This window comes from Pyrgilauda ruficollis, unplaced genomic scaffold (assembly GCF_017590135.1).
Source record: "Pyrgilauda ruficollis isolate IOZ18807 unplaced genomic scaffold, ASM1759013v1 scaffold67, whole genome shotgun sequence".
NCBI lineage: Eukaryota > Metazoa > Chordata > Aves > Passeriformes > Passeridae > Pyrgilauda > Pyrgilauda ruficollis.
Window position 1 is genome coordinate 1,681,951 of NW_024528488.1, and position 24,209 is coordinate 1,706,159.

Below are 24,209 nucleotides of genomic sequence, written 5' to 3' on the forward strand. Positions count from 1 at the left end.
GGCCTGGCAGTGCCCCCAGCCCCCTCTGAGCTGGCTTTCCCTGCCTGGATCAGGAACGGTGCTCCACTGGAATGCTGCACCCAGGGGAGGAGGGGTTGGCCCCAAACAAGGATATTTCTCCCACCTTTGCATGCTCAGGTGTCCCTGGTGGCTCTCCGGGGGCGGCCAGGGCTGTTCCACACCCACTCCCTGACCTCCTGCAGAGTTAATGGTGATCACATCCAGTCTGCACCCCGGGTGGTGCTGTGGGACTGGGAACAGGGAATCCAGCATGGATTCAGTCAGGGCTGCACCTCCTCCTGTGTTACTTGAATGAGCTGGACCCCAGTCACAGAATATGCTGAGGTGGAGGGGACCTTCACAAACGGGGGCAGGCTTTTGGGGCCAGGAGCAGCTGTGAATTTGAGGTAAGTAGTTTTAAATTGGTTTATTTTCATTAAATAGAAGTAAAATGTTTGCCTTTACTATCAGAGAAATGTAAAGGTGGGGTGTTGGAAATAATCTGTACTTGGCAGCAGAAAGCTGCTGCAGGTTTAGTGGTGTTGGGATGTGGAGCTTACTGTTGTTGAGGGATTTTTCCCAGCCACGGTGTATTTCAGGATAGTCCAGCTCCTTTCCTGGGAGAAGCAAAGACAATTACACTGTTTCCTGCCACAGGGTCACTTTTTGGAGCAGTCTTGCTGAGGTGACCTGTTCTGGGGGCATTAGTTACTACATGGAAAGAAAGGGTAAAAACCACACTTCTAATGCATATTTTTCAGCAATATTACAATAATTTATAAAGGCATCAAAACAAACTCAACATCTATTAACAAGCTGATTTTGGAAACAAAATTTAAATTATGAGGACAGTTTGGTGAAGTTGAAGGCACCTTGAAAGGAGATGGTGTCAAAATGGTTCTGCAGCCTCCTCTCTTCACTGCCAGCCCAGCAGCGGCACAGCTCTTCCCTCCTGCCCTTTCCCCACATTTGGGGCAGGCAGTGGGAATCACCCTCTCTCTGTCCACATCAGTATTTACTGTTCCAGGCACAGATTCTGCACATTGATTGGAAAGAGATAAAAAATTGCTTCATGTTTTTGTGTCCCAGTGAGGTCGGTGATGAGTTTTCTTTGTGGATTATTTTGCTCTCAGCATTGCCCAGTAGGACAAGAGGAAAGCAGCCCTGGAGCCCAGGTAGCCCCAGCTGTGCTGTCAGAGTCCCCAGAGGTGTTGCTGAGCCCAGCCAGGGCTGCTGGGAGGATGGAGCTGAGGTTCCTGCTGTGTCCTGGGCTCTGGGACAGGCCCTGCTGTCCCTGCTGCAGCTCCCAGCGCAGGAAGTGAAGTCACTGTGTGTAAACAAGGCCCAGGGACAGCAAATGACAAATTGCCAGCCCAGGAGAAGCTTCAGCCAGGCCTGGGCTCTTTCCTGCAGGGCTGCTACAAGCAATTAAACATTCATTCTAGGCAGCATTTGGACAGGGGACAGACTTCTTGGATTCTTACAAAACTGGTCCTGCAAAAGGTGCAGCAGAGGCAGCACAGGAGGAAAGATCTCTCAGTGCAACCTGCTTTGAGAAAAACCCATCATCTCCACTGCTGCTGCTGCTAAAAAAGGGAATTGCTTCAGGTGGAGTTTGCAAGTAGGAACTTTCACAGTGTCAGAGGTCAAAGCACCCTGCCTGGGCTTCAGTTCTTTAATTGTGAATTTTAACTGCACAGTGGGTTTGAACTGAAGCCAGGCTGGGCACAGTCTCCTTCTGGAGGTGACTTTTCCTGCAGCCAAGGATTCTTTGAGCTTCCCCTGATCCCATAAGTTGATATTTTGCTCCAGCTGCAAGAGGGACATGAAGGGAACTGCAGGAGAAATCTCACCTGCCTGAGAGTACAGGTGCTTCTGCCCCTGCCTGAACTCTGCCCTTCATCACTGGAAACATAAAAATAAGACAGGCATCGGGCTGGGCCAGGGATGTCTGACACCAGCCCATTCCCTTCCTCATCTTCTTTCTGGGCAAAAAGCTGCTTTTATCAATCCTAAAACCAGGGAAACTGGTGTGCAAGTGAACCTTGCCCCTGACCTTTGGTAAAGTCACATTTTGCATCATATTTCAATGAAACCCCTCTTGCTGCTGCCTTTGAGAGTGGTTCTTTGAGCTGTTGAAATTGTCCCTTTGCAATGAATCAGTGGAGTTGAGAGGATCCTAAACTGGGATTTGTGCCAGGACCCTCATACAGGTAACACAGCTCCACCAGGCTGCCCCAGCAGCTCTGAGTTACCGTGGGCTTTTCATGTTTTAACACATCCCTTGGGTTACTGACACCTAAAAATGCTCCTGAAAATCCTGACAGACAGAAATGCCTAAATTGGGTCCCCATCCTTACAGATCTAGTAGCTGCTTCTAAAAGCCTCTGTTTTAACCTGTTCAAATACTCAGTGGAAAGCGGAGCCCTAAAATCAAGGCAAGCCTCAGCAGCCTCCAGGGCAGGTTGTGGAGAAACACTGGGAGGAACTTTCTGTGCACCGCCAATCCTAAGGAGCTTTAATGAGCCTGGGAAGCTCCAACAACTGTTGGATTAACCCTTACTTTGAATTCAACATCCAGATTTGTTGGTAAAATGTTTTCCATAAAAAGGAAGCAAGGAGTCTTCCATGGCAATGCACCGGGAGCAGGAGTGGAGCAGTCCCTGTTTTCCTGTCAGGTGTGGCTGGGTGGTGCCCAGCTGCTGTTGGATACCTGGAAGTGTTGGGGGTTTGTTGGAGCTGTCACACCAGGCTCCCTGGCCAGGACACCACGGTCAGGGTGACTTTGTTCCTCTGCTCCTTCAGCATTGGGATTAATTCCGAGTTGCTCATTCCTATTGCTGGCACTCCGTTCACTGCCACGATTTCATCTCCACACCTGCCCAAAGACAGGATCCAGTCAGGACTGGGTTCATTATTAAACCTGCACCAAACCATCAACTCCTCCTTGAAAGACTTTTTCCCTTGAGTCAGAGGGCAGGGAAGAGGAGAACACTGCTGGCCCCGGTCACTGCCACCAGCAGAGCTGTGGGAGGGACCTGCCCCTCTCTGGCACACCCAGCCCCTTCTGGGGCTGCAAGGGGCTGAGCCCCCACAGCCCCATCCCAGCACTCCAACAGGAGCCCAGCTGAGCCCAGCGCTCCCACTGCAGCTCTGGGAGCAAAGCCCAGCTCCCTGCACCCAGCTGTGTCCCCTCCCTCTGCCTGGCAGCCCTTGGTGCCCAGGAGCCAGCCCAGCCCCCCAGAGAAGCCTGTGGGGTCCTGCAGCCCCGTGCTGCTCCTCTCACTGGGATCTCACCAACAACCACCTCAGCCAAGATCGAGTTACAGTTCCTGCTCAGGAGGGCTTCTGTTGCTCGTGTTGGGATACTTTTCCTAATCCAAGAGGTTTTATAGTCTGGAACCTCCAAGATTCATCTCAAACATCCCCCTTCTACTTTTACCTAATGCCTCAATTAAACCCTTCACAGTTAGGTTTTAAAGGGCTGTAAATTTCTTTTCCTTACACCTTTATGGAGAAACCAAAACACTGCTTAACGCAGGCCTTAGTTTGTTACAAGTCTGGCAACAGTATCAACTTTCAAACGAGTGCAAGACCGACCGAGTCATTAAGTTGGAGCTGAGCTCCTTCCAAAGGTCAAGGTGTGGGAAATCCCCCAGCCCTGGTGGTGGTGATGGTTCCCCGGGTACCTCACACCTACTTGAGTTTCCTGTCGCGGAATGCAGGAGTCCCGGGCACGATGGTTTTGATGAAGAAGGGTTGGTTTCCTTTGCTTTCCTCAAAGCCTCCCACGATGCTGAAGCCCCAACTTTCCAGGTTTCCTTTACTAAGGACAATATCTTGACAGAAGTGAAGGTAGCTGTGTCAAAAACAGAGAAGTTATGAGGAAAATTGAGCAGGAATTTATGTTTTCCCTCATGGAAAGCACAGCTATGAACAGCCTAATTTTCTGTTTTTTAGGATCTGAGACACTCCTTTGCAAGGCGTGTCAGGGGGTTAATTCTCCAATGGGATGATGCCAGTCCTTTAGAAATTTTTTTTTGAGTATTAGTTTAAGAGGAAATCACCTGGCTCTAAAGGGGTTTGGGATCTTCAAGACTCCTGAGTAACTTCATGAATTCTGCTAATGAACACCCCCAGCACCAGAGACAAACCCAAATTACCAGTGAGCAGCAGCTACACCCATGCAAGCGATGAGAGCAGAGGATTTTTATCCCCTCTGTGCACTGCACTGGCACAAGGGAGGCTTTCAGCATCACTGGCAGCAAATGTGAGGTGCAGCAGCTGCCAGATCAGAGCAGGGAACGGCTTTCCTGTAGGATCCAGGATGTCCAGTTCCAATACTGGGCTCCTTGGAGAGAGCTCCCTGCTTCTGGATGGCAGCCAGTGCAGTTTGTGTCCTCAGGGAGCCTGGGCACTGAGCTGGCAGTGCCAGCAGCGCTGCCCGAGCTGGTGGCACACAGCCCCTCCAGGTGACACGGAGGGTGTGGCAGGAGCTCTCCTGTGCCCTGGCTCCAGCTCAGGTTGTATCCTGGCACCGGAGCTGTGAAACTGCTGCTCATCATCACCCGCTGAGCTATTCCAGCAGCTAAACTTTTCCTAATAAACGTTTTTGCCTCAAGGGCTTTGCTTGAGCAGTTTGCCGAGCAGTTTCAGATTTCAAAAGCCTTCCCAGTTAACTTCTCACCAGGAGAAAGATCCAATTATCTACTTTCAAACTGTAATTTACTTTTGTAGGAGTTTTTCACACATTAACACCAGGAGACCCAGCTCGAGCGCACTGATTCCTCCATGGTTTCCTTCCCCCGGTACCACACAAGTGCAAAAACACAGCTCTGAGCCATGGCTGTGGCAGCTTCTGCAAATGAATAGCCCCAAGAGCAACAGTGGCTACGTCAGCACAGAACATAAATAAAAACATCAGGCACCGTCTCCAGGAGCTGGAAAGGGCTGTTCGCTAGGAATCCGTTTTCCATATTAAAAAGGGGTTCTAGGAAGAGAAACTTTAATTTACCACAATCAAAAATGACTGTGGGAAAAGAATTGGAGAGTTTAGGGAAGGTCGAGGTGCAGGTTTTATGGTGCCAAGCACGCTGCTGAGCTGGCAGTTCCTGGTCCCTGCTGGAGCTGCAGGGGCCGGCACTGGGAGCTCCACAGGGTTCTTGTGGGAAGAGTCAGACTGGAGTCAGATAAACTCCAGGGAAGAGGGAGGCAGGAAAACTGCTTTTCCACCCCTAAGACTTCTCCATGACCCACACAGTGCACCGTTTTCAAGAAACAAAGGTTTTAGAGATAAAAGATAATCAATCTAAACTTTTGTTTCTAGTACCTTTGGGATCCAGGGTGTGTTGGATTAGAACATGGGCCCAGTCCAAACCAGCTGTTGAGATGGTATTTTATACTATCAGTGGTGTGGATTTAACACAATGCTAGGAAGAAATCAAAGTTTCTGTTTGACAGAAACAGAAATCACAGGCACAAGAATCAAGGCCTCAATGAAACACTGGGGGCTTAAGTGTTGCAAGGATCAAATTCACTTCCCTAGCCCTGAGCACTCATTTCAACTCAGACCTTTCAGCATCAAATCTGAGTTCAAACTACACATACATTTCTCTAAAAGGAAAAGGATATTTCTGCTGGAGCAGAGGAATAACTGGGAAAAAAAAGAGGGAAAGGAGCTGAACAAAAAAGAGGGGGGAAAAAAGATACCAAACCCAAAACTGCACATGGAATTAGCTTTGAGCTTTCATGCTGCAGGACATATCCACACAGTGCGGCCAGGGCAGCCACAAGGAGCAGATCCCAGTGGAACAGCTGGTGCTGGGTCCAGTGTGGGCCCATTTCTGGGGTTTTCTGTGCCAGAGTGGTGCACACGGGGTCTGTCAGGGCCACAGTGCAATGGACACTCCCCTGCAGCACTGGGGGTTTGGGCCTGTGCAAAGGAAACCAGTTTGGGTGGGTCAGGAGCTCCCTGCAGTGGGATCCACACCACAGCAGGTGATGGCACTGGGATGTCACTGCAGCTGCACCTCCCTGAGCCAGCCTGAACACGGCCAGGTGACAAACACGGGTTCTGTGCGTGACCAGCCAGCGGCCACCAAATCTCACTGGGAGCAGGTGGGAAAAGCAGGGAGGAAGCACAGGAATTACAGCCCCTTTCAGTGCTGGAAACAGGAGGAAGGTTCTGCCAGATCCCAAAGTGGAATAACCTTGCTGTGTGCCTCCTACCAACCCTCACAGCCAGAACTGCAGACACATTCCAAGGCCAGAATTCAGGCTGGAGTAAAAAGAATCTGGAATCACTTCTTGCTTCAGGAGTCAAAAGAAGGGGGAGCATCAGTACCAGCAGCAAAGGAATTTCCAGCAATGCATTAAATGCAGGTGATGTCAGGACACTGCTGAAATGAAGGCAGGAGATCCAGGAGCAGAGAAGACTCCAGTCCCTGCAGCAGAGCTTGGGGAAGCTGCAAGTCACCTGTCAGCCAGAAAAATTGGGAAAGGAAGAAAAGCTTTGCCTTGCTGTGGTTCACTGCAGCAGCACTCATGGAACAACACCGGGCAGCATCTGAGGGTTTGTGCCCTAGTTTGGGCTCTCCAGGTGCAGCTCAGGGCCAGCTCACACCAGACCTGCCTGGAGCAGCCCGGCCAGTGCCTGGGGAGCAGAGGGAGATGGGAGGAGGTGCTGAGCACAGGCCAAGTACAGGAGACACAAAAGCTGCCTTTCCTTGGGCTGGTTTGTTGAGCATTTATTTACAGGCTGCTAAGTAACACAACAGAGGCTTTGTAAGTGGTTCTTCTTTAGGTGTTTTGATGAACAAGGCTGTAAATGATCCAAGCTTCCCACAGCAGGTTTGGCTTTATGTTCCACCTGCAGATGCTCCTGCAGTCAGCTGGGATGGCAACTGACTCTGCTTTTCACAGTGTTTTGATATAACTCCTAAAGGGAAGGAGCCAAAGATTCACCTCTCCAGGAAGGAGAGGGAAATTCAAGCTTCTCTTGGAACTTACCAGGTTAAAACCTGTGCTGTAAAGCTTGGCACAGGAAAACTCAACTGTGAAGAATCATTTCTGTTTCATGCTGAAGGTGACACAGTTACAACAGCCAAGAAGAGTTAGACTGAAAGAATGTCTGCCCCTAAGTGAGATGATCAGATTAGAAACTCCCAGACAGGCCAGGTGTCTCTTGGCTTGTGTTAGGGGATGCAGAAAGAGCCACAGAGGGATTTCAGTCAGTACTTTAGCAAGGACTGTATCTACCACTGACTATTTCTCTTTGAAAAAGGGGGTTTCATGGCCTCCAAAGCATGGTTACTGTCCAGCAGGAGTGTGGGAATGATGGGTCACTCCATAAAAACAGTGGAATTTCCTTATGTACTTGTTATTCTATGATCTCACTGGCAAATTAGGCTTTCCACTGCCTTTCAGCTAAACGGGAATACTAGGAATGCTTCCAAGTTCATCAACAAAGTAATTAATTTCTAGTGTTTGAGTGAAAGTCAACCCTGTAATTAACAGCTCTCCAGTCCCTGACAAACATACCTGGGCAATCCGAGCCACGTGATCCAGAGGGGAGACCAGCTGAATCCCTGCTCCCTGATGTCCAGGGGTGGCTCTGGGGAGTTCAGGGAGACGATTTCCAAGGCTTTCAGTGTGACTGAGTGGGAAGCTGCATTGGATTTCAGAGCTGAGACAGCTTCATAGTAGTTCAGATGAGTCAAATCGATGCCATTTATGCTCAGAAGTACATCCCCTGTTGATGAAATAAAATGGGATTATTACAGACCTTGGGCTGTGGAGCCCATTTCAGCCTCAGGGGTCATGGGAACCCTGTTCCCAGCCTCTCTCAGTGTCCAAGTCCAGCTTCCATTGAAAATACCCACAGTTCCTAAAGGATAAAGGGTCTGAGAGCCTCCCTTACCTCTCTTGATTCTGCCATCCCTGAAGAGGCATCCAATGGGCTGCACACTTGTCACATAGATAGGGAGCTTGTTTTTGTTATCCCTTCCACCTCCAATTGTGATTCCCAAAGATTCCTTTGGCTCCTTTTTTATTGCAACTGTCTTCTCATGACTTACATATCCCTGAGGCAAATCCTACAAAGCAATGACAGCACAAAATGCAGCTTCATTAATGCATTTAACAGGAGAAGCCCAGTTCTGGAAGACAACAACATTTGTCTCCTCCATCCAGAGCATTCCAGCAATGTTGCTGGAGGGCAAAGTCAGCTTCCCATGTCCTTGCTGTGGGTGGGAATACAGAGCAGCATTTCTAAAGTGAACGTCAGTGCTGTCCTAATGATCCCAAATCCATTTGCTGCAGGGAGATGCTCCCTCCAAGGAGGGGCATTTTGCACTGAGGAACAAGCTGTGAGCTCATCTCAAGGCTGCTCATGCCAAGCAGTGAAACCCTCCCTGACTGAACGTTTAGGTTGCAGTGAAGGCACACATTAGAGCACAGGCTGTACAACAGGGGGTAAATGCTCCTCAGGGATTTAAATGAAGGAACCACAGGCCAGCCAGGCAGGACAGCAACTCCCTGAGCTCCAGGGACAGTGAAACACACCACTCTGAGCAGCTGCAGCAGGTCTGTCACTCAGCTGGAAGTTCTACACACAGATTATCCCTCTGGGTTCAGCACACTGGGGATTGTCCTCTTGCCCCTGCTGTTTGTTGTGCCCCACACTGACACTGCAGTCACAGCAGCACCACGGGGCCACCTGGGGATTCTTCTCCTGGACCATAAAGGGCTCTGGCTCCACACCAGCTCAGCTGGGTGGCACTGCAACACCCTCAGGGGCCTGATGGATGTCAAGAAGCAAATCCCAAAATGTCTCATGGATGGCAAATTTCTTATTGCCCTTTCCAGACACCAAATGATTAAACACCAGCTCTGCATCAACACTGAAGAAATTCTGTCATCTTTTTCCCTTAAAATTATGTTTCCCTATAGATGACAAAGTGGTTCTTCAGTACCAAAAGCCCCAAACCTGCCCAAGCAGAAATGGAGCTGCTGATCAGCCTTCTGTGATAAAACACCAACCCAGAACAACACAATGCATTTGCTAAATGAGGAAGAAGCAACACCTTGGCCTCATTTCCCAGCCCCACCTTCTGGTAGTTGGATTTTCTCCTGTAGTGGTTCTGGTCTGGTCGTCTCCGATGGTGCACTGGGCTGCCCCCATTGCTGCTGCTGCTGCTGTTGGAGGTGCTGCCATCCTCCCCTGGCTCCCCCAGCTGTAGCCCAGACTGCCTCAGGATCACAAAGTTCACTCTGGATTCTGTGGTCTGCCCACAGAAACAAGGAGTGGAAATTAAAAAGACAGAGAAATGGGTTAGTGTCACTCTAGGACATGAACTAGAAAGACGTGGACACTGGATTCTCCAAGGTGAAAAAGAGGGCAGTTTAATTCTGACTCCAACATTTACAGATTTCCAAAAGTGACAGTGGATTGGAGGGTGAAAGTGCCACCTCTCCAATGACACTGGACAAACCAACAGTCCATCAAATTTCTCCTCCTCCAGAAAAGAATGCAAAACAATTAACTATTTACATAAAGTCTGTGAGAAAGTTCGTTACAAGAATGTAAACATCAGAAGGCTTAGAAAAACTCAAAAGAACAGGGTGACAGGTTAGAAATGAGGGACAGCCCTCATTGCCTTGGGGAGAGAGAAGGGCTGGCATCAGTTCCTACAGAGGTTCTCCAACAGGTCCTCATGTGATGCAAAGTCTTTTGTGATGAGCCAGAGAATGTGATTGGAAAAAGAAAAAGGGAATTAGCAAACATGAGTCAGAAGGAACAGGAGTAGAGGCAGGCTTCACTCGTGCCTCCCTCCCCCACAAATGCCAAACAAAAGAAGGTGGAAAGGGATGATTAATTCCTGCACTTGGGTACAAACAACCAAAATAGCATCTTGTGTTGTGCCACAGAGTGAAGAGAGCCTGAACCCTGGCTGGTCCACACACAGTGACCACGACAAGCACTGGATGCTTTTATTGCACAGGAAGTTGTTAAAGTTCTTTCCCTCCCAGCTTTGTTCATCTATTGTTCACCATCTCCCATCCATTTTTTCCCCAGGGTACCTCTGGTTAAACACTTCACCAGCTGCTTGTCTGGCCTTGGCAGGGCTGCAGGGGAAGTGCTCCCATTGTTCCTGCTGCCCTCATTGGGTTTGTTCCTTCAGATCACCCGACAGAACCTCATTGTGAGGGACTCACTGGGGGAAGGCCCACGTGCTCACTCGGGGCGTTTCCTGCCCTGCATGGCAGAAATGCAGTTGCTGCTCTCACTCCTTGCCACAGGACCCTGCTTCCCTGGTGCCAGAGTGAATTCCCTGGCCTTGGAAGAGGGATTTTTAAAGTTACATTTAAGCAAGGATTTCAATTAGCCCTCAGAGGAACGGAAAACTGTCACAGTTTTACACAAATGTCACTTCCAAAGAGATTCAACCCCCAAACTTCAAGAAGCCAGTTCTGAGACTTTGGTTGCTGGTTCCAGTGGGATCAAAAGAGTTCCTCATAGGGGAGTTGTGTGTGCACATTGCAACAGGAATGCAGCAGCACTTGTGGGATGCAAACAGATTCCAAGAGGCCACAGAACGGAAGCACAACATGAAAAAGGACCTCAGTGCTGGAACTCTGCTCTTTCTCCCATGGCACTGCACTCCTCTGATAACTGTGAAGAGAATTGGCTCTCCCTCCCGCTGACCTCACATCCTTTCTAGGATATAAACAGAATGGGATGAGGTGCATTGTGTCAGGATCTGTAGATAAAAACACAAACTGGAGGCACTCGCCTGGGGAGATAAAGAATTTCAACTGATCTGTGTGATGTCTGCTGCACATGCAGCAATCCTTAATCCTTTAACTAAAATTCCTTGCCCACTCCTTCCACCAAAACGTCTGGCATGCTGCAACAGGAGCACATTCCACAGGGAAAGACCACCCCTCTTCTACCCATTCAGTACCTTGGAATGCTTTTAGCCTGAAGTGCTCCGTGTTTTCCAGTCTCTACACAAATACAGGTGAAATGGGGAGAAATGGCTTCAAATCAGTCCAAAGGGATCTGTTCCGTGCTGCCAGCCCATCCCATCTCCCAGCCAGCACCTTCAGTATGACTGTTGGAAGCACAAGAGGCTGCCCTGATCCCTCCCTGTCTGCTGCATGAATCCACACAGCGCATCCCAACATTCCCTGTGCAAGGCTGAGAGGCTGCAAACACCAGACAGGAGCTGCAATCTCCTCAGATGAACTCCCGTGCCATGAGCCACTGCTTCCCTCAGACCTGTCAGGGCTGACTCACCACAGACTCCCACTCCTGGTGTTTATCTTCATTTGGAAGTGGTGCTTCCCACACATCCAGAGGGGAGTCACTTTCCATGACAGAGATTTGGGGGAATGCAGTTTGTCCTGGTGTGTTCTGTTAGCCCTGGCTCAGAACAGGAGCCCTGCCACCAGCCACTCACAGCCATTTCCACACAGCCTCTCCATGTCTGAACTCACCTGGATTATCTGGGCAGCAGCCTCAGGAGTTCCTTGCCTCAAATCCTGACCATTTATTGAAAGGACTCTGTCATTCCGGCTCAGCTTCCCATTCTTGGCTGCCAAGCCCCCCTCTAAGAGATCCAGAATGAAAATCCCTGCCTCGTCAGTCTTCCTGATCAGTTTGATTCCCAGCGGTTCCGATCGGTCTCTCTTCACCAAGGTGACATGGATCACCTCCCGGGCTGTGGAAGTGGAATCCTGCTGTGCAGTCCTGTTGGAAAATCCCTTCTCCTGCAGGACCATGAGGTGGAGAACAGGGCCTGGGTGGCGCAGGAAGGAGACAGCCTGGCAGTGAGTCACGCTGCTGATGTTGACGCCATTCACCTACAAAGACAAAGCACTCACTAATCAGAGCCCACATTAATTAGGCACTGTCCACAGTGTGGGGCATGGCCAGGCTGGAGCAGGATGGAAAACTCCCTGTGCAATCTCTGACTCTGATGCACATTAGGGAGCAAAGTTTTCTAAAAAAGAATGAAGAAAGCTGATGGAATTAGACTGTAATTGGTGAATAACTGAGGACAGGGACAAGACAGTACAACCCACACAGCTAACAAGCTTAAAATGTTCCGTCATCCCTTCCATGCCGTGTAAATGCAGATCTGCTTTTCCTTAATTTCCAGCATTCAGTACAGGCGTGGAGAAGACCCAAATCTCCACTTTTGAGTGGTCCATAGTCTACAAGTTTCTGGAATCATCCACTTAATTATGCTTTTACCAGGGTGACTGAGAAGGCAATGTTTTGCTTTGCTTGTTGTCACATAAGATTCTGTGCAGTCTTTTAGGATGTCAGTAGAGCTCCTAAGTGTGGGACCTGCCCTGCTTGCTGAGACTGAGACATGGACAATCCAGCTGGGTAAAACAGGAGTCACTCCATTGGTCTGCCTGAGAAACCAAACTCAGAGATCTCATCAGCCACTTGTGTGGGGGATGCCAGCCCTTCCTGATGCCCAATCCCATGGGACAGGGAGGATTTATGGCTTGGCAGATGATTGGGCCGCCATGGCTGGAGGTGCTAACAGCTGCCACCATGTGTACAAGGTGTCACCTCAGTCACCCAGGGCCACACAGCCCTGCCGGTGTGGGCAGAGCCCTGGCTGTGGGTCAGGCAGGAGCTCTGCATTTACTCACATTTTGGAGCTGATACTCACTGCCAGTCAGCAGCTCTCACCCTGGACCTGCCCATGGAGAATATGCAGCTTAAGCAACACAGTGGAGCAAGCAATTATGAGACTTCCTAACTAGAGCAGAGAAATGGGGCTGCTGTGTGAAATTTATCAGGTAGGAATCTTTTACTTTATCCAAAACAGCCTACATTTCAAAAAGTTGTCAAATATGCAAGAGAAATATGCGTCTGACTGGAAGGAATGCCAAAAGGGTTCCTGAGCCCCAGCAGACACACAATGCTGCTGACACAGAGGTCTGAGCAGTGCTCTAAAACCCTCAGCTGCAGAGATTTCCCAGTTTTTCCAGGCACTCTCCTCCCCCAGTCAAGGGAAGCAATGGGGCTACCAGGGGGGTTTCCCTACCTCAAGGATGTGGTCTCCAGGAGCAATTCTTCCATCAGCAGCAACCACAGAGTCCCGCAGCACTTCCTGAACAACGATGTTCCCTAGGGGGGTGTCCTTACCCCCAACTATCCTCATCCCCAATTCTTCCTCTGGATCTTCCCGGTGGATTTCAATGGTGGTAGTTTCAGCCACAAGACTGGTTCTCTGAGGAAGGTCTGGTTGTGGAAATTGAAGAGAAAAAACAACACATTAACAGTATTTTCCTTTACAGAGCACCCCAAGATTCCAACCCGTGGCAGGTTGTGTTCAATATAGCATCTGGAGGGAAAGCACCTATCAGGAGACCTAAGGTCACATAAAAAGTTTAAAACCCCTCTGTTTCCTCAGAGTTTCTCCAGAATTTTTCCCATTTTCTCCTAGCTTTTGGTGAATCAAACTCTTTATTGTTGTTGCTTGAGATTTATTAAAAGGCATTCAGAATGCTTGGGCTATATTTAGGGATTTGTTTTTCTCCTGTGATAGCTGGCCTGCTAGAAGCACGCACATAACAAATTCCAGTTTCCATGATGCCCATGAGGGAAAGGGACTACCCAGCTATAATTACTGCTCTGCAACTTCCTTCCTCTAATTTCCTTTGCTCCCCTTTTCCCATCCCCCCTGTAAAACAGGAGGAATGTTTGGCTGTTTCACAGCATACTGGAGATGAAGCAATGCTGCACTTTGAAGATGAAAGTTGCTGTTAGCAAGTGGGCAGGGATCTCCCAGCACGGGGACACTCAGGCAGGCCCAGCACTGCCTGGCAGGGTGAAGGGCAGGTGTCACACCAGGATGCAAAACCTGCTCCAGGTGTGCTTTGGGAAAAAGCCAACAGGGAACTGAACTGACCTGTGAGTTACCCGTGTCCCAGGCACAGGGGCTGGAAGTTGAGCCTAACTTTGAGACAAGGCACTGAGGTTTCCACGCTGCTGCCTCCTACCAAGCTGAGACAAGTGCTGCTACACTGGAGATGGTGATTTGATCTGCAAGGCTTCCAGAGCTGCCTGTTAATCAAAACCTAACTTATGCTAGAAAAACACCAGGAGGGAGGTACTGACCACTCCAGGAAACTGACTGTATATTTAACTTTCTTAACAAGATTAACAAGAACCTGGAACACTTCCTAGTTACTAATTATCTGGCTTCTGCAAAGGCTTTAAGTGCTCCACGTTCACATTGACAGGGACTGCCTTTGTTTCTCCACAGAATACTGAAAATACTCACTGCAGTCTCCCAGAGTTTCTCCAAATGGTTTTGTACAGTTTTGTGCCTGTGAGCAGACTCTGCCACCCCTGAGGCAAATGAATGCATCCCCCTTCTGAAGGAAGGGATGCCTCTGATGATTACTAATGGCTGAGTAGCATTAAGGATGTCTGACAGTGCTGGGGACACTTAAAAATTGAATTTTCTGAGATAATTGCCTCATTTGTGTACCATGAAAGATAAATACATAGTTCCACTTCTGTACCAAACTCTCACCTTCTTCAGTCTCCTCAAAAGCTGGATTAACCAGTCCAGGCTCTGCAGTCCCTAGTGACACCACAGCAGCTCCAGAGCTTTCTGCCACCAGTGAGGAGCCTCCACTTGAGAGCTCTGGATCCTTGGGCGTGTTCGTGTCCCCCTTGGCAGGAGGCTCTTCCTTCCCTTTGGAAATGGGATTCCTTTTCCGCTGAAGTTCAGATTTGTATTTCTTAAACCCAGGACACCTGGAGAGAGATTGGCAGGGACTGTCAGTGACTGTCTCTGCCTGGGCAGGTGACCCAGCACAGGAAAGCTCTGACAAACCTGTGGGAAGAAGCTGGTTCCAGATCTTACCAGTGCAGTCCTGGTTTCTCAGATGATCAAACTGATTCTCATTTGACCTTCAGTTTCTACTTATACAAGTATCAGCTTAAGTGCAGGCTTGTTATTTCACCACTTTTGAAATTATTAAGCAAATTATTTGAAAAATAAGAATGTAATAGAAACAGCAGTCTCCTTTGCTAAATATTCACCTGGCAAACAATCCATAAAGAAAACAATCCTTAAATATAAGCAAACACTGAGCTCTGACGTTGTAGAGATCACTATGAACTGTACCTTGATACAAAGAAAGTGGCTCAAGTTTCAAGCTCAGCTTTGAATTAGGCTTTGTTTTAACACACAAGAGCAGCAAGGGAGGATTGGGCATTTTCTGTTGTGGAATGAGAGCTGACCCTGGACCTGGTGCACTCCCAGGCCATGCAGGTGATGGCTCTACCTGAATGGGAGTAGTTGAATTCCTAATCCTACTGACTGCTCCCCACAGAGGTCCCAGAACTGGGATATAACTGTACACACAAAATGTGCCCTGGATGCAGATACATCCCCAGCCTGTCTCAGCACTAATGGGTGAGGAAGAACAGCTCTTTTATCACAGGTATTTATAAAAAAAGGTGAGGAGGTGATAAATGCAAAAACACCACTTTCAGAGACATGAGTAGTATTGGGTGTTTATCAGAGTCACTTTTCAAATTAAACTGAACTAATTACACTCTGGCTAAAGAAGTCTCATCCCAGTATTACTTCCTCTGGTTTAATCCTATTCATTCATTCTCCAAGCAGTAAAATAACCCTGAACTTAATGACAGAAGCTGAATGATCCACTTGTGCACATGTCCCTCTTAAGATATCAAAACACAAATTCAATTTGCAAAAGGCATGGAAATCCCCCAAGAAAATAAGTAACTATGTGCTTCTTATTTCCTTAAATCTTCTCCTATCAGTTAATCTCACTTAAAACAAAAAAGCACCCAAATCCCAGTACAATTTTCTTATCTGTTTTTTTTTTTTTTCCTTCCTATTTTTCAGTCTGATGATCCACTTGCACCCATATCCCAGGCGAAAGAGCCTCGAATCTTAGAATAGTCTGTCCCCAAGAAAGATACAAACTGTGGAATATAGAAGAGAATGATAGAGTTTCCAGGCAGGTCTCTAATGTAAACATTTGAGGTGCCTCCCTCCCTCCCCTATGTGTAACTCCTGTGCTAGAGCGATTACAGAGTGACAGGAGTTTACTGATAGCCGGGCAGATTTGCAGAGCAGAGGAAGGCCCAGCCCTGGTGTGAGCCGTGGCCTCAGCCCGAGCAGCCAGGACAAAGGGCTGCTTCAAGAAAAAGGAGATTATAAACTTTCACTGAAGGGAAAAGGGGCACCCAAGCACCTTCCATCCTTTCCCCTGGCTCTAACACGAGCTCTCAGCTCGTGGGGACTGAAGACAAATGAAAATCACAAGGGTACATAGTTGGCTGGAGCTGCAAAGATATCCTAAGTGTACCTGTTCCCTGGTTGGCTTATTTTAAAATATGTCACTGCCACAACAAACTACAACACAGCTGAATGAAACAAGCCTGTGGCATTTCCCATTGCTGACGAATACACCCTACCAAGCAAGGTCTGTTCCACCTGCAGCAGGGCTTGCACTTAGCTCCCCTCCCTGCAAATCATTAACCAGGTAGGAACAAAGGTTCTCCAAGCACCATGGCAAGATCTCAGTCACCTGCGCTCCTTTTAAAGCGACAATGTCCTGCCTGCCATCACTCAGCCAGCAGGGAAGCACCAAAAAGTCTCCCTTCCTCTACAGAAGTGGAACAGAAAAAACATAGTAATTTTCATTTGCTTCTCCTTCTCAGCAAAAGAATGAGAGAAGATAATGGAATTATAAGTGGGTGTTTCAGCAAGTGCATAATGTGCAGCTTGGAGGGACTTGTACTATTTGAATCAAAGACAGACGTATTGCATATCTTAATTGGACCAATTAAACAGCACTGCACCTTGCTTTCAGAGCCTTGACTTTGTGCCTTTCTTCTCTGCACAAGGGAAACAAGAATAAGCTTGTTTGCAACAACTCCAGAGCTGGTGGCCCAGTTCAGGACCCACAGATGTCTGGGTGTTTGACAGGTTTAGCATCTGCAGACAGGCTGAAGGTGAGCAGCTCAGAGCACACACACAATTACACTGTCCTCACCCACCCACCTCTGCAGCCTCACCCTGGCTTCTCTAGTGTCCCACCTTGCCCCAGTTTAGGAAGCTGCTCTGAGAATGGATGGTTCTGATAAGAGCACAGCAGCCCTGGAATAACAGGATGGAAAGGGGAATGCACCTGTTCTGCAGGTGAGCTTCCAGCTCACAGCGCTGCATGGTCTGCTGGCACTCAGCCTTGAAAGGACACAGCACAACCAGCTTATCCAGCAGGTTCCTCACCAGCAGGCTGGACTTGTGGCACTGCTGGAAGGAGAGCTTCTTGCGATCCATGGGACAGAAGTTATACTCCTGCATGAAGTTCTCAAGGCACTTGAAACAGTACGTGTGCCCACAGGGCGTGTCCATGGGCTGCAGCAGGGGCTGCAGGCAGATGTGGCAGATGAGCTCATCATCCACCTCGTCCTGGAAGTTGTACAGGTGATTGTCCAGCAAGGGGTGGGCCTGGCCACACTCACAGCACAGCTCGGGCACTTGGGACACACTTTCCTCAGTGACGGGGTCAGCCATGGCAGCCAGCACCAGGGAGGAGATTGTCACACAGCAGCTCTTCCACAGACCTTTAGGGAAAGGGAGAGAGAGAGATTTCCAGCCAACTGCCCGCTTTAAATGCAGCCGATTAAAAATTAAGCTGTGTTCCTGCCTTGAGATTCCTCCCCCTGAATCTGCACCCCCACCCGACCCCCACAGGGCTCTTCCTTCCAGAGCCACCCTGGGAATGAACAGCCCAGGGACCAGAGGATGCAAGGACCTCATTCACAGCACAGGGTTTAAGCACGTGGATAAACTGAGGCTTAAACTTTACACACGCACACCAGAGGCAGACTAAATAAATCCTGCCCAACATAGGGACTAGAAAAGCTGAGACAAAAACTGCATGTTCTTGAAGGAGAACAACCCAGAGAGGGAAGGGAAAGGAAGGATACACAAGACAGTGATTTTTAAACTTCTTCTAGCTTTCCAGATTATACCAAATCTTTTAAAGATGTGTGTGGTGAAAAGCCAATTTGGATACTTCTGGTTGTTAGAATTTTTGTTTTGCATTTTGGGGGGCGGGGAGGATGAGGCAAAAGAAGAGGAATAAATTTCAAAAGAAACTTAAATCTAAACCACATTTCCTTCCTTTCAAGCCCACTCCCTTCAAAAAAATTTGTTTTAACAAACAATGCATTGTTCCCCACTCATCCATGCCTAAGTTCCCCCATGGAAACAAATTTCCTATAAAAAGACTAAAGCTTCCTAAGTGGAAAAAAATGTAAAGAATAGTCCACATCATTTGTTGCAAGGTTAGAGAGAGGATTGAGCCTCAACTCCTTTCAGCCAGGGAGAGCAGGATAAGGGACAAACTGAGTCCTTGTAGCTGCTGCTCTGATTTTAACAGAAATGTCTTCAGTCACATCCATTTTGAATCTTGCCTGTTGTAATTAAATATAAAAATCACTTGAGTTTCCTAGCAGATTACAGGCACAGAGATGACTGCAGGGAGGATTTTTTAAACCTGGCAGTTATTTTAATGAAGTAGGAAATGTGGTATTAAAGGAAGCAAACTACATTACACAGAGGGGGGGGTTGTGGTGATGTTTTGATGAGTTTGTGATTGGTGGGGTTTTTTTAAGTAAAGAATCCCAGACTCTGAAAACAAAAAAATTGCAAAACTGTGATGAAATGGAAAATTTCTGAAAGATGATGTGGAAAATGCCTGAAAACAATGACTTTATCTGGAACAGGTAAGCAAGAGGGAACACTGGTCTGCACCAGTGCCTGGAGGACACAGCTGGCACGCAGCAGAACTTGGGAGGAGGGGAGACAAGAACAATAAGATAGCAGGAACGGCAAGAAAAAATTAGTCATGGGTTTCTAATAAAAATCATACATCACTCCAATTAATTGTCAAGGTAAGTCAGCTATTTAATTAAAGGAAGAACGTATCACCAACAGAATCAGCCATTTCACAGGCGAATTCTTACCCAGCCATAGGAACTTGTTCACTTCAAAAGATTAAAACATCACTGTCACGGTTCCAGGTGGGTACAACAGGAGTTATTTGCTCCTCTCTCCCTCCCTGCAGAGCCAAGAAAGCATCTTCCCCTTGAGGGAAGCACTCCGGCTGGGTGAACATCCCTGACTCTTCTGTTTGCATTCCCCCCTTAACCCCTGCATGGCTGACTCGGTGCTCCCAAAACAAAGCACAGCTCTCAGACAGCTCCCATGGAAATGAAAGCTGATGTGCCCATGGCTCCTCTCAGAAATCCTCCTGCTGTTTGGTGCTTGCCTCCACCTGAAATGGGCAGCCCTTCTGTTTGCCTTATTGGCCTTCAGCTGATCTTGAATGATCTTACAGGTGCAAAAGGAACATTTCAACATCAGACCATCATTTAACATCTCCTCAATTCTAATCAATCAGCTCAGCACCACCAGTTAATGAAACAAGGAGCTTCCAAGGCAAACACCACCAATCAGAAATACTTGTGCTTCGGGTTGGACTATTTGCATAAAACTTTGGCAGGTGATGAAACAAATCCACTTTCATAGCAAAAACAAACCTCACAGTAATTTTGCTGATAAATTACTTTTATTGGGGTTTTTTTCAGATTATTTATCAAATTCATTCTCTGCCCTGTGTTTAAAGGTTATATAAGATGAATACCATTAATGAGTAATTTCTGAGTAATAACTTGTGGAAGATAAAAGTCACCAAAATTTTGCTGCTCCAAGCTGATCTGTTGTCCCATTTCCAGATCCTTGAAAACAAGGGGGTAAGATTTCATTTAAAGGTGCCCAGGTGAATTTTACTTTTACACCATTGTCCCTTCAGCAAGGAGGATACTCCAGGGAACACCAGGGAACCCAAGGCTGACACCTCTGTGATGAAACCCAGCTCAGAGCCTTGGGCAAGGCAGGGCTGAGTGAGCAGCACGGGGAGGGCAGCAGGCTCAAACAAGCCTCCCTTGCTCAGGGACTCAGGCACTAAGCAGGGCTTCTGCAAGGGAAGAATTGCTAAAATCTCATCCAGCACAGACGGTGCTGCAGCCCAACAAGGCACAGCTGAAGTCTGTAGAAAATCACTGTTTCATCATAACAGGCCTGGCTCCCCTCAGCTTCAATGAGCCACTCTCAGAGGTCAGTCCAGAGAGCCCACAGGATTCCAGCTTTGGAGGGGAGCTTGATACAAATTCAATCCTTTGCAATCCAATCTCAGCTCCTTGTTCTAACCTCCAAAGGCCAGACCAACCCAACTGACCCCTCCATCCTTGTGCTGCTTTTTTTGTTCCATCATTCCCCACTCTCCAGCTTTCTTCCAGCAAAGGTTCCTTCCTTTGCTGGAAGGAAGCTAGAGAGTGGGGAATGATGGAACATGTTTCCCTGCTGCTGCCTTTCCCCAAAGTACTGGAATCTCTCTGTGCCTTTTCACCCACATCACAAGGGAATCACAACATCAGGATCCAGCTTGGTCCCCAGTTACCACACACTGACTGCTTGGAATTGTTAAAGCCTGACACGTACACGTGCTGCTCTAATGGTCTCTGCTGCTCTAAAATGGTAAGACAAGAAATGCCTCTGGAGCCAGAATTATTTGGAGAGATGCACACCCCACCCTTATGCCTAACAAAAAAACTGAAGGAAATAGACCACCAGAAATCTCTTTATATTTCCTGATTTCTTATCCCATAAGGATTTCTTTGGGATCACCTTTATATTTACTGTATTAAAAAAAAAAAAAATCAGTGTTGGCTTTTTAATTTTTTTAAGTAGGATTCCTGGTACTGTAACACTGACTCAAAGACTAGACATTTTTTTTTAAGATGACTTATCAGGTAGTCTAATCTGTATTCCCGCCAAAGCAAGACTATTCCTGACAATATTAGCACATTGCCTATTCTTGTTTTAGCTCTGCCAGGGCCCAGAGCCTCAGACCTGCCCCCCCCTGCACAACTACAACACTGTTAACAGCTCTGGGAGGGGTCTGCCAAGAACCACACCAGCACTGAAAACCCTGGCACCGTTCCTGGTGGGCAAACTGCTCATTCCCTGCTCAGCAGCCCAGACTTGGAAATAGAATTGATGATTCACAGCTTGGAGGGCAAAAAAAAAAAAAAAAAAAAAAATAAAAGCGTTTTGAAAAAAGCGTGATTATCTAAGAAATCTTCCCAACCCGTGTCTCCACTTGTGCTGTGACTGAGCAGGAGCTGTGCCTGTGGTACCTGGCTACACAAGAGCAGCATTCCAGCTTCCCAGCTTATCACCAGCATTCCCAAGACAGCTCTGGCTCCTGCTTTCAAGACATTTCACTGTGCCACTGTTGGTGTGGAGCACAAATTAAAGTTCTGTTCCACCCAGGCCTGTCTGCTCACATAATTCCAGCCTTTGGTACAAGTGAATTTTGGCCATAACGTATCTACCTGAATTTCATTTCTCTGAGGGGTAACACTGCTGCTATTCCCATTTAAAAACTGAGAAATTACATCACCAGAAGCTAAGACAGACCCACAGAGGCAGCAGCCCCTGGGAATTTAACATAACTTTGTTATGGCTCTGAAGAGGATCTCGAGGGACCTACCTAAGGCCACAGAGGAAACTCCCAGGGAAGAACAACCCAAACAAAAAAGAATAAAGTCAAGCCTGTTTGTATTAACTAACTGATTTCTAAAACCACAAATATGGTGAGTAAGCAGATCACATTCCATATTGCAAAACACAGAACCATGCAGCCAGTCTGCAGCAAGGACACAAAACAGAAGTGTAAAATTCTTCCTGAAGGATATGGGTGACTAGAGAATGTCTCAAACAGCTGAAGTTAAGAAATAATTTTCAAAAAAATCATCAAATGATTGGTTCTCAATATTAAAAAGAGAGTTGTGTCGTGGGAAATATTTTAGAAATGCCATGGCTTGTGCTTTGGGGCAGCTGTAGGTTAGCACTGACATAGTGATAAAGAAATATTGGGCTGAAAAACCAAATAAAAGCTGGTTTGGGGACTGTGGGGCATGTGCCCCACATCTCCTGCTTTGTAACATTTCACTGCAATAATTACGTCAGTTATTATATTTATAACAACATTTCCCTGGGAGACTGGAATTGCAACATTCCAACTAAAGGCTAAACAATTAATTAATTTTTTTGGGGGTGGACAAAACAAGCCAGCACAATCTGGATGAAGAAGGCTGAGGGCACACACCAGCAGGGCACTGACCAAACCTAAAGGCAAGTTCCAGATGGATTCTGATGGAGCAAACCCAATCCTCTAGAAATAAAACATTAGAAAAAGGGGCAGAGCTTTTCCTCAACTTTCTTCAAACAGTTTTCACTCAGATAAGAAGTTTTGTGTTTCACAGAATGGCATTTTTTTTCCATTCCAGAGACTAAAAATGTGTTCTGTAACAGGGGGGCTTTTGCTGAATTTCATCACTGCTGTGAAGAAGGGTTCATGAAATGGGACAGGTTTTATAGGACAGGCACTCCAGTGTTCCTGACTGAACACTTCCATGTGTCACCACAGCATTTCACAACCATCACTGAGCTGCCCTTGGTTTACAACAGTGGCACAGAAAAGTGTTGAAATAGCAGAGGATTTTTATAAACAATGTTGAAGGAGGTCAATTTTACAAAAAAACACAACCCCAAACCCACAAATGGTTTCAGGTGTTGATACAATTTCCTACTATCTTTATTATTTTCTGATATGGCTGAAGATCAGGCCACTGAATGTAAAAATCTTCTGGGAATGCTGCACTTACACAGCTAAATAAGAAGCAACCTTTTCAGTGATTGAGCTTGCCTTGATGCCAGAGGATTTTTAATGAGCCACCTCCAAGAGTCACTGCCCAGCACTTGTGTGAACATTTTGACTCAGAAACTCTAAATCAAAGCTGCTTTACCATAATCAATACAATGAAAATGGAAATTTCTATTTCCATTGTCCCTACCATTTTTTATACCCATTCTTCAATCATAAATGTGAAAATAAGTTGTATTTAAACTCCCTGGTGTTTCTGTGCTCATTAAACAATTTGGTATTTTATCTGCCTCAGCTTCTGGGCAAGTATCTGTTTTCTCCACCAGAAAACAGAAAGCCAATTGTATTTCCATTAATTATAATCAGAATCATTATCCTGTTAGACCAGGATAACAACCTACCCCAGGAAACCCTATCCTGAGAGATGAGCTGAAAGGCTTGAGTAGAGTAGGACAATCCCAAGGAGTTTTCTGCTGAGCAACTTGTGCAGGATCAGCCCTGCAGCATTGATGGGTTTCCATTTTTAACATAACTCATTTCCAGACAGATTTTTTAAAAATCTAAATTTTATAAAAATCTTCCAGACTTTTATAAAAAACCTGTCTGGTTAGTATATCTGAAAGTTCAACACAAAGAAAGGTTTGTAACCCTCAGTTTTAAAATCTTGCTAGCAATCAACAGTTTAAATAGTGAGCATTTTTAATTTGAGCAGAATGAGAAGCTGCCATGAAAACTTAAGAAGTTGGTACTTACACTTTCCTTCTCTCACTACCAAATGCTCAGAACGTTAGTTTCTCTCTGTTACTGATTGCACAGAACAGTAACTGTCTCACAGGACCCAGAGTGTTAAAGTAGCAGGGCTAAACAAGTGTAATCTTAAAAATTAATCCCAGTTCTTTCTGCAGAGCAGGAGGTTCTGGTGTTATCATTCTGTTAATATCATCAGGGTAACAAGAGCCAATAAATTTCCTTTCTCCTCCCTTCTTTAGGAATTGAGCTTTCCACCTACTCTCTTCTTCCAAAGGGGATCCAACAGTGACTATTTTAACATAGTGCTCAGAAAAAAAAAAAAAGGATACATTAAATGCCATCAGATTGAAGACAAGTGCTGCAGAAAAAGCTGTTTTATTGATGTATTTCTCCCTGCTTTCTCACCCTTGCAAGATGCTTCCACTATATCCCTCCTCCTTTCTACAGCACATTCCACACAAACATGCATGTTGCTCATTTTGTGCTCACAGGAATTCTTCAATCACTTAAACCAATGTGCTTCTTTGCAGAATTTGATCCAAATATTCCCATGGAAGTTTTACCACCACAGGAGTGGATTGTCTTTTTTTTTTTTTTTTTTTTTTTTTTTTTTTTTTTTTTTTTTTTTTTTTTTTTTT

At 46.8% G+C, this 24,209-nt stretch overlaps 1 protein-coding gene across 2 annotated transcripts in view; it reads right to left on the bottom strand.

Annotated features, from left to right (window-relative positions):
• Positions 1 to 759: 759 nt before the first annotated feature.
• LOC121362850 (ligand of Numb protein X 2-like) overlaps positions 760 to 24,209 on the bottom strand; it is a 29,500-nt gene continuing 6,050 nt past the window's right edge. Inside the window, exons 2-10 of one of the 2 annotated variants that reach the window (XM_041484729.1) lie at positions 17,209 to 17,647; positions 14,568 to 14,794; positions 13,071 to 13,267; positions 11,500 to 11,865; positions 9,108 to 9,284; positions 7,919 to 8,093; positions 7,540 to 7,750; positions 3,701 to 3,859; positions 760 to 2,878 (exon numbers count right to left, since the gene is read on the bottom strand). In XM_041484729.1, coding sequence (XP_041340663.1) covers positions 2,743 to 2,878; positions 3,701 to 3,859; positions 7,540 to 7,750; positions 7,919 to 8,093; positions 9,108 to 9,284; positions 11,500 to 11,865; positions 13,071 to 13,267; positions 14,568 to 14,794; positions 17,209 to 17,597 — 2,037 coding nt within the window. In that variant the 5' untranslated portion in view covers positions 17,598 to 17,647 and the 3' untranslated portion in view covers positions 760 to 2,742. Of the gene's footprint in view, positions 2,879 to 3,689; positions 3,860 to 7,539; positions 7,751 to 7,918; positions 8,094 to 9,107; positions 9,285 to 11,499; positions 11,866 to 13,070; positions 13,268 to 14,567; positions 14,795 to 17,208; positions 17,648 to 24,209 lie in introns of both variants that reach the window. The other variant, XM_041484730.1, reaches the window with a different exon arrangement.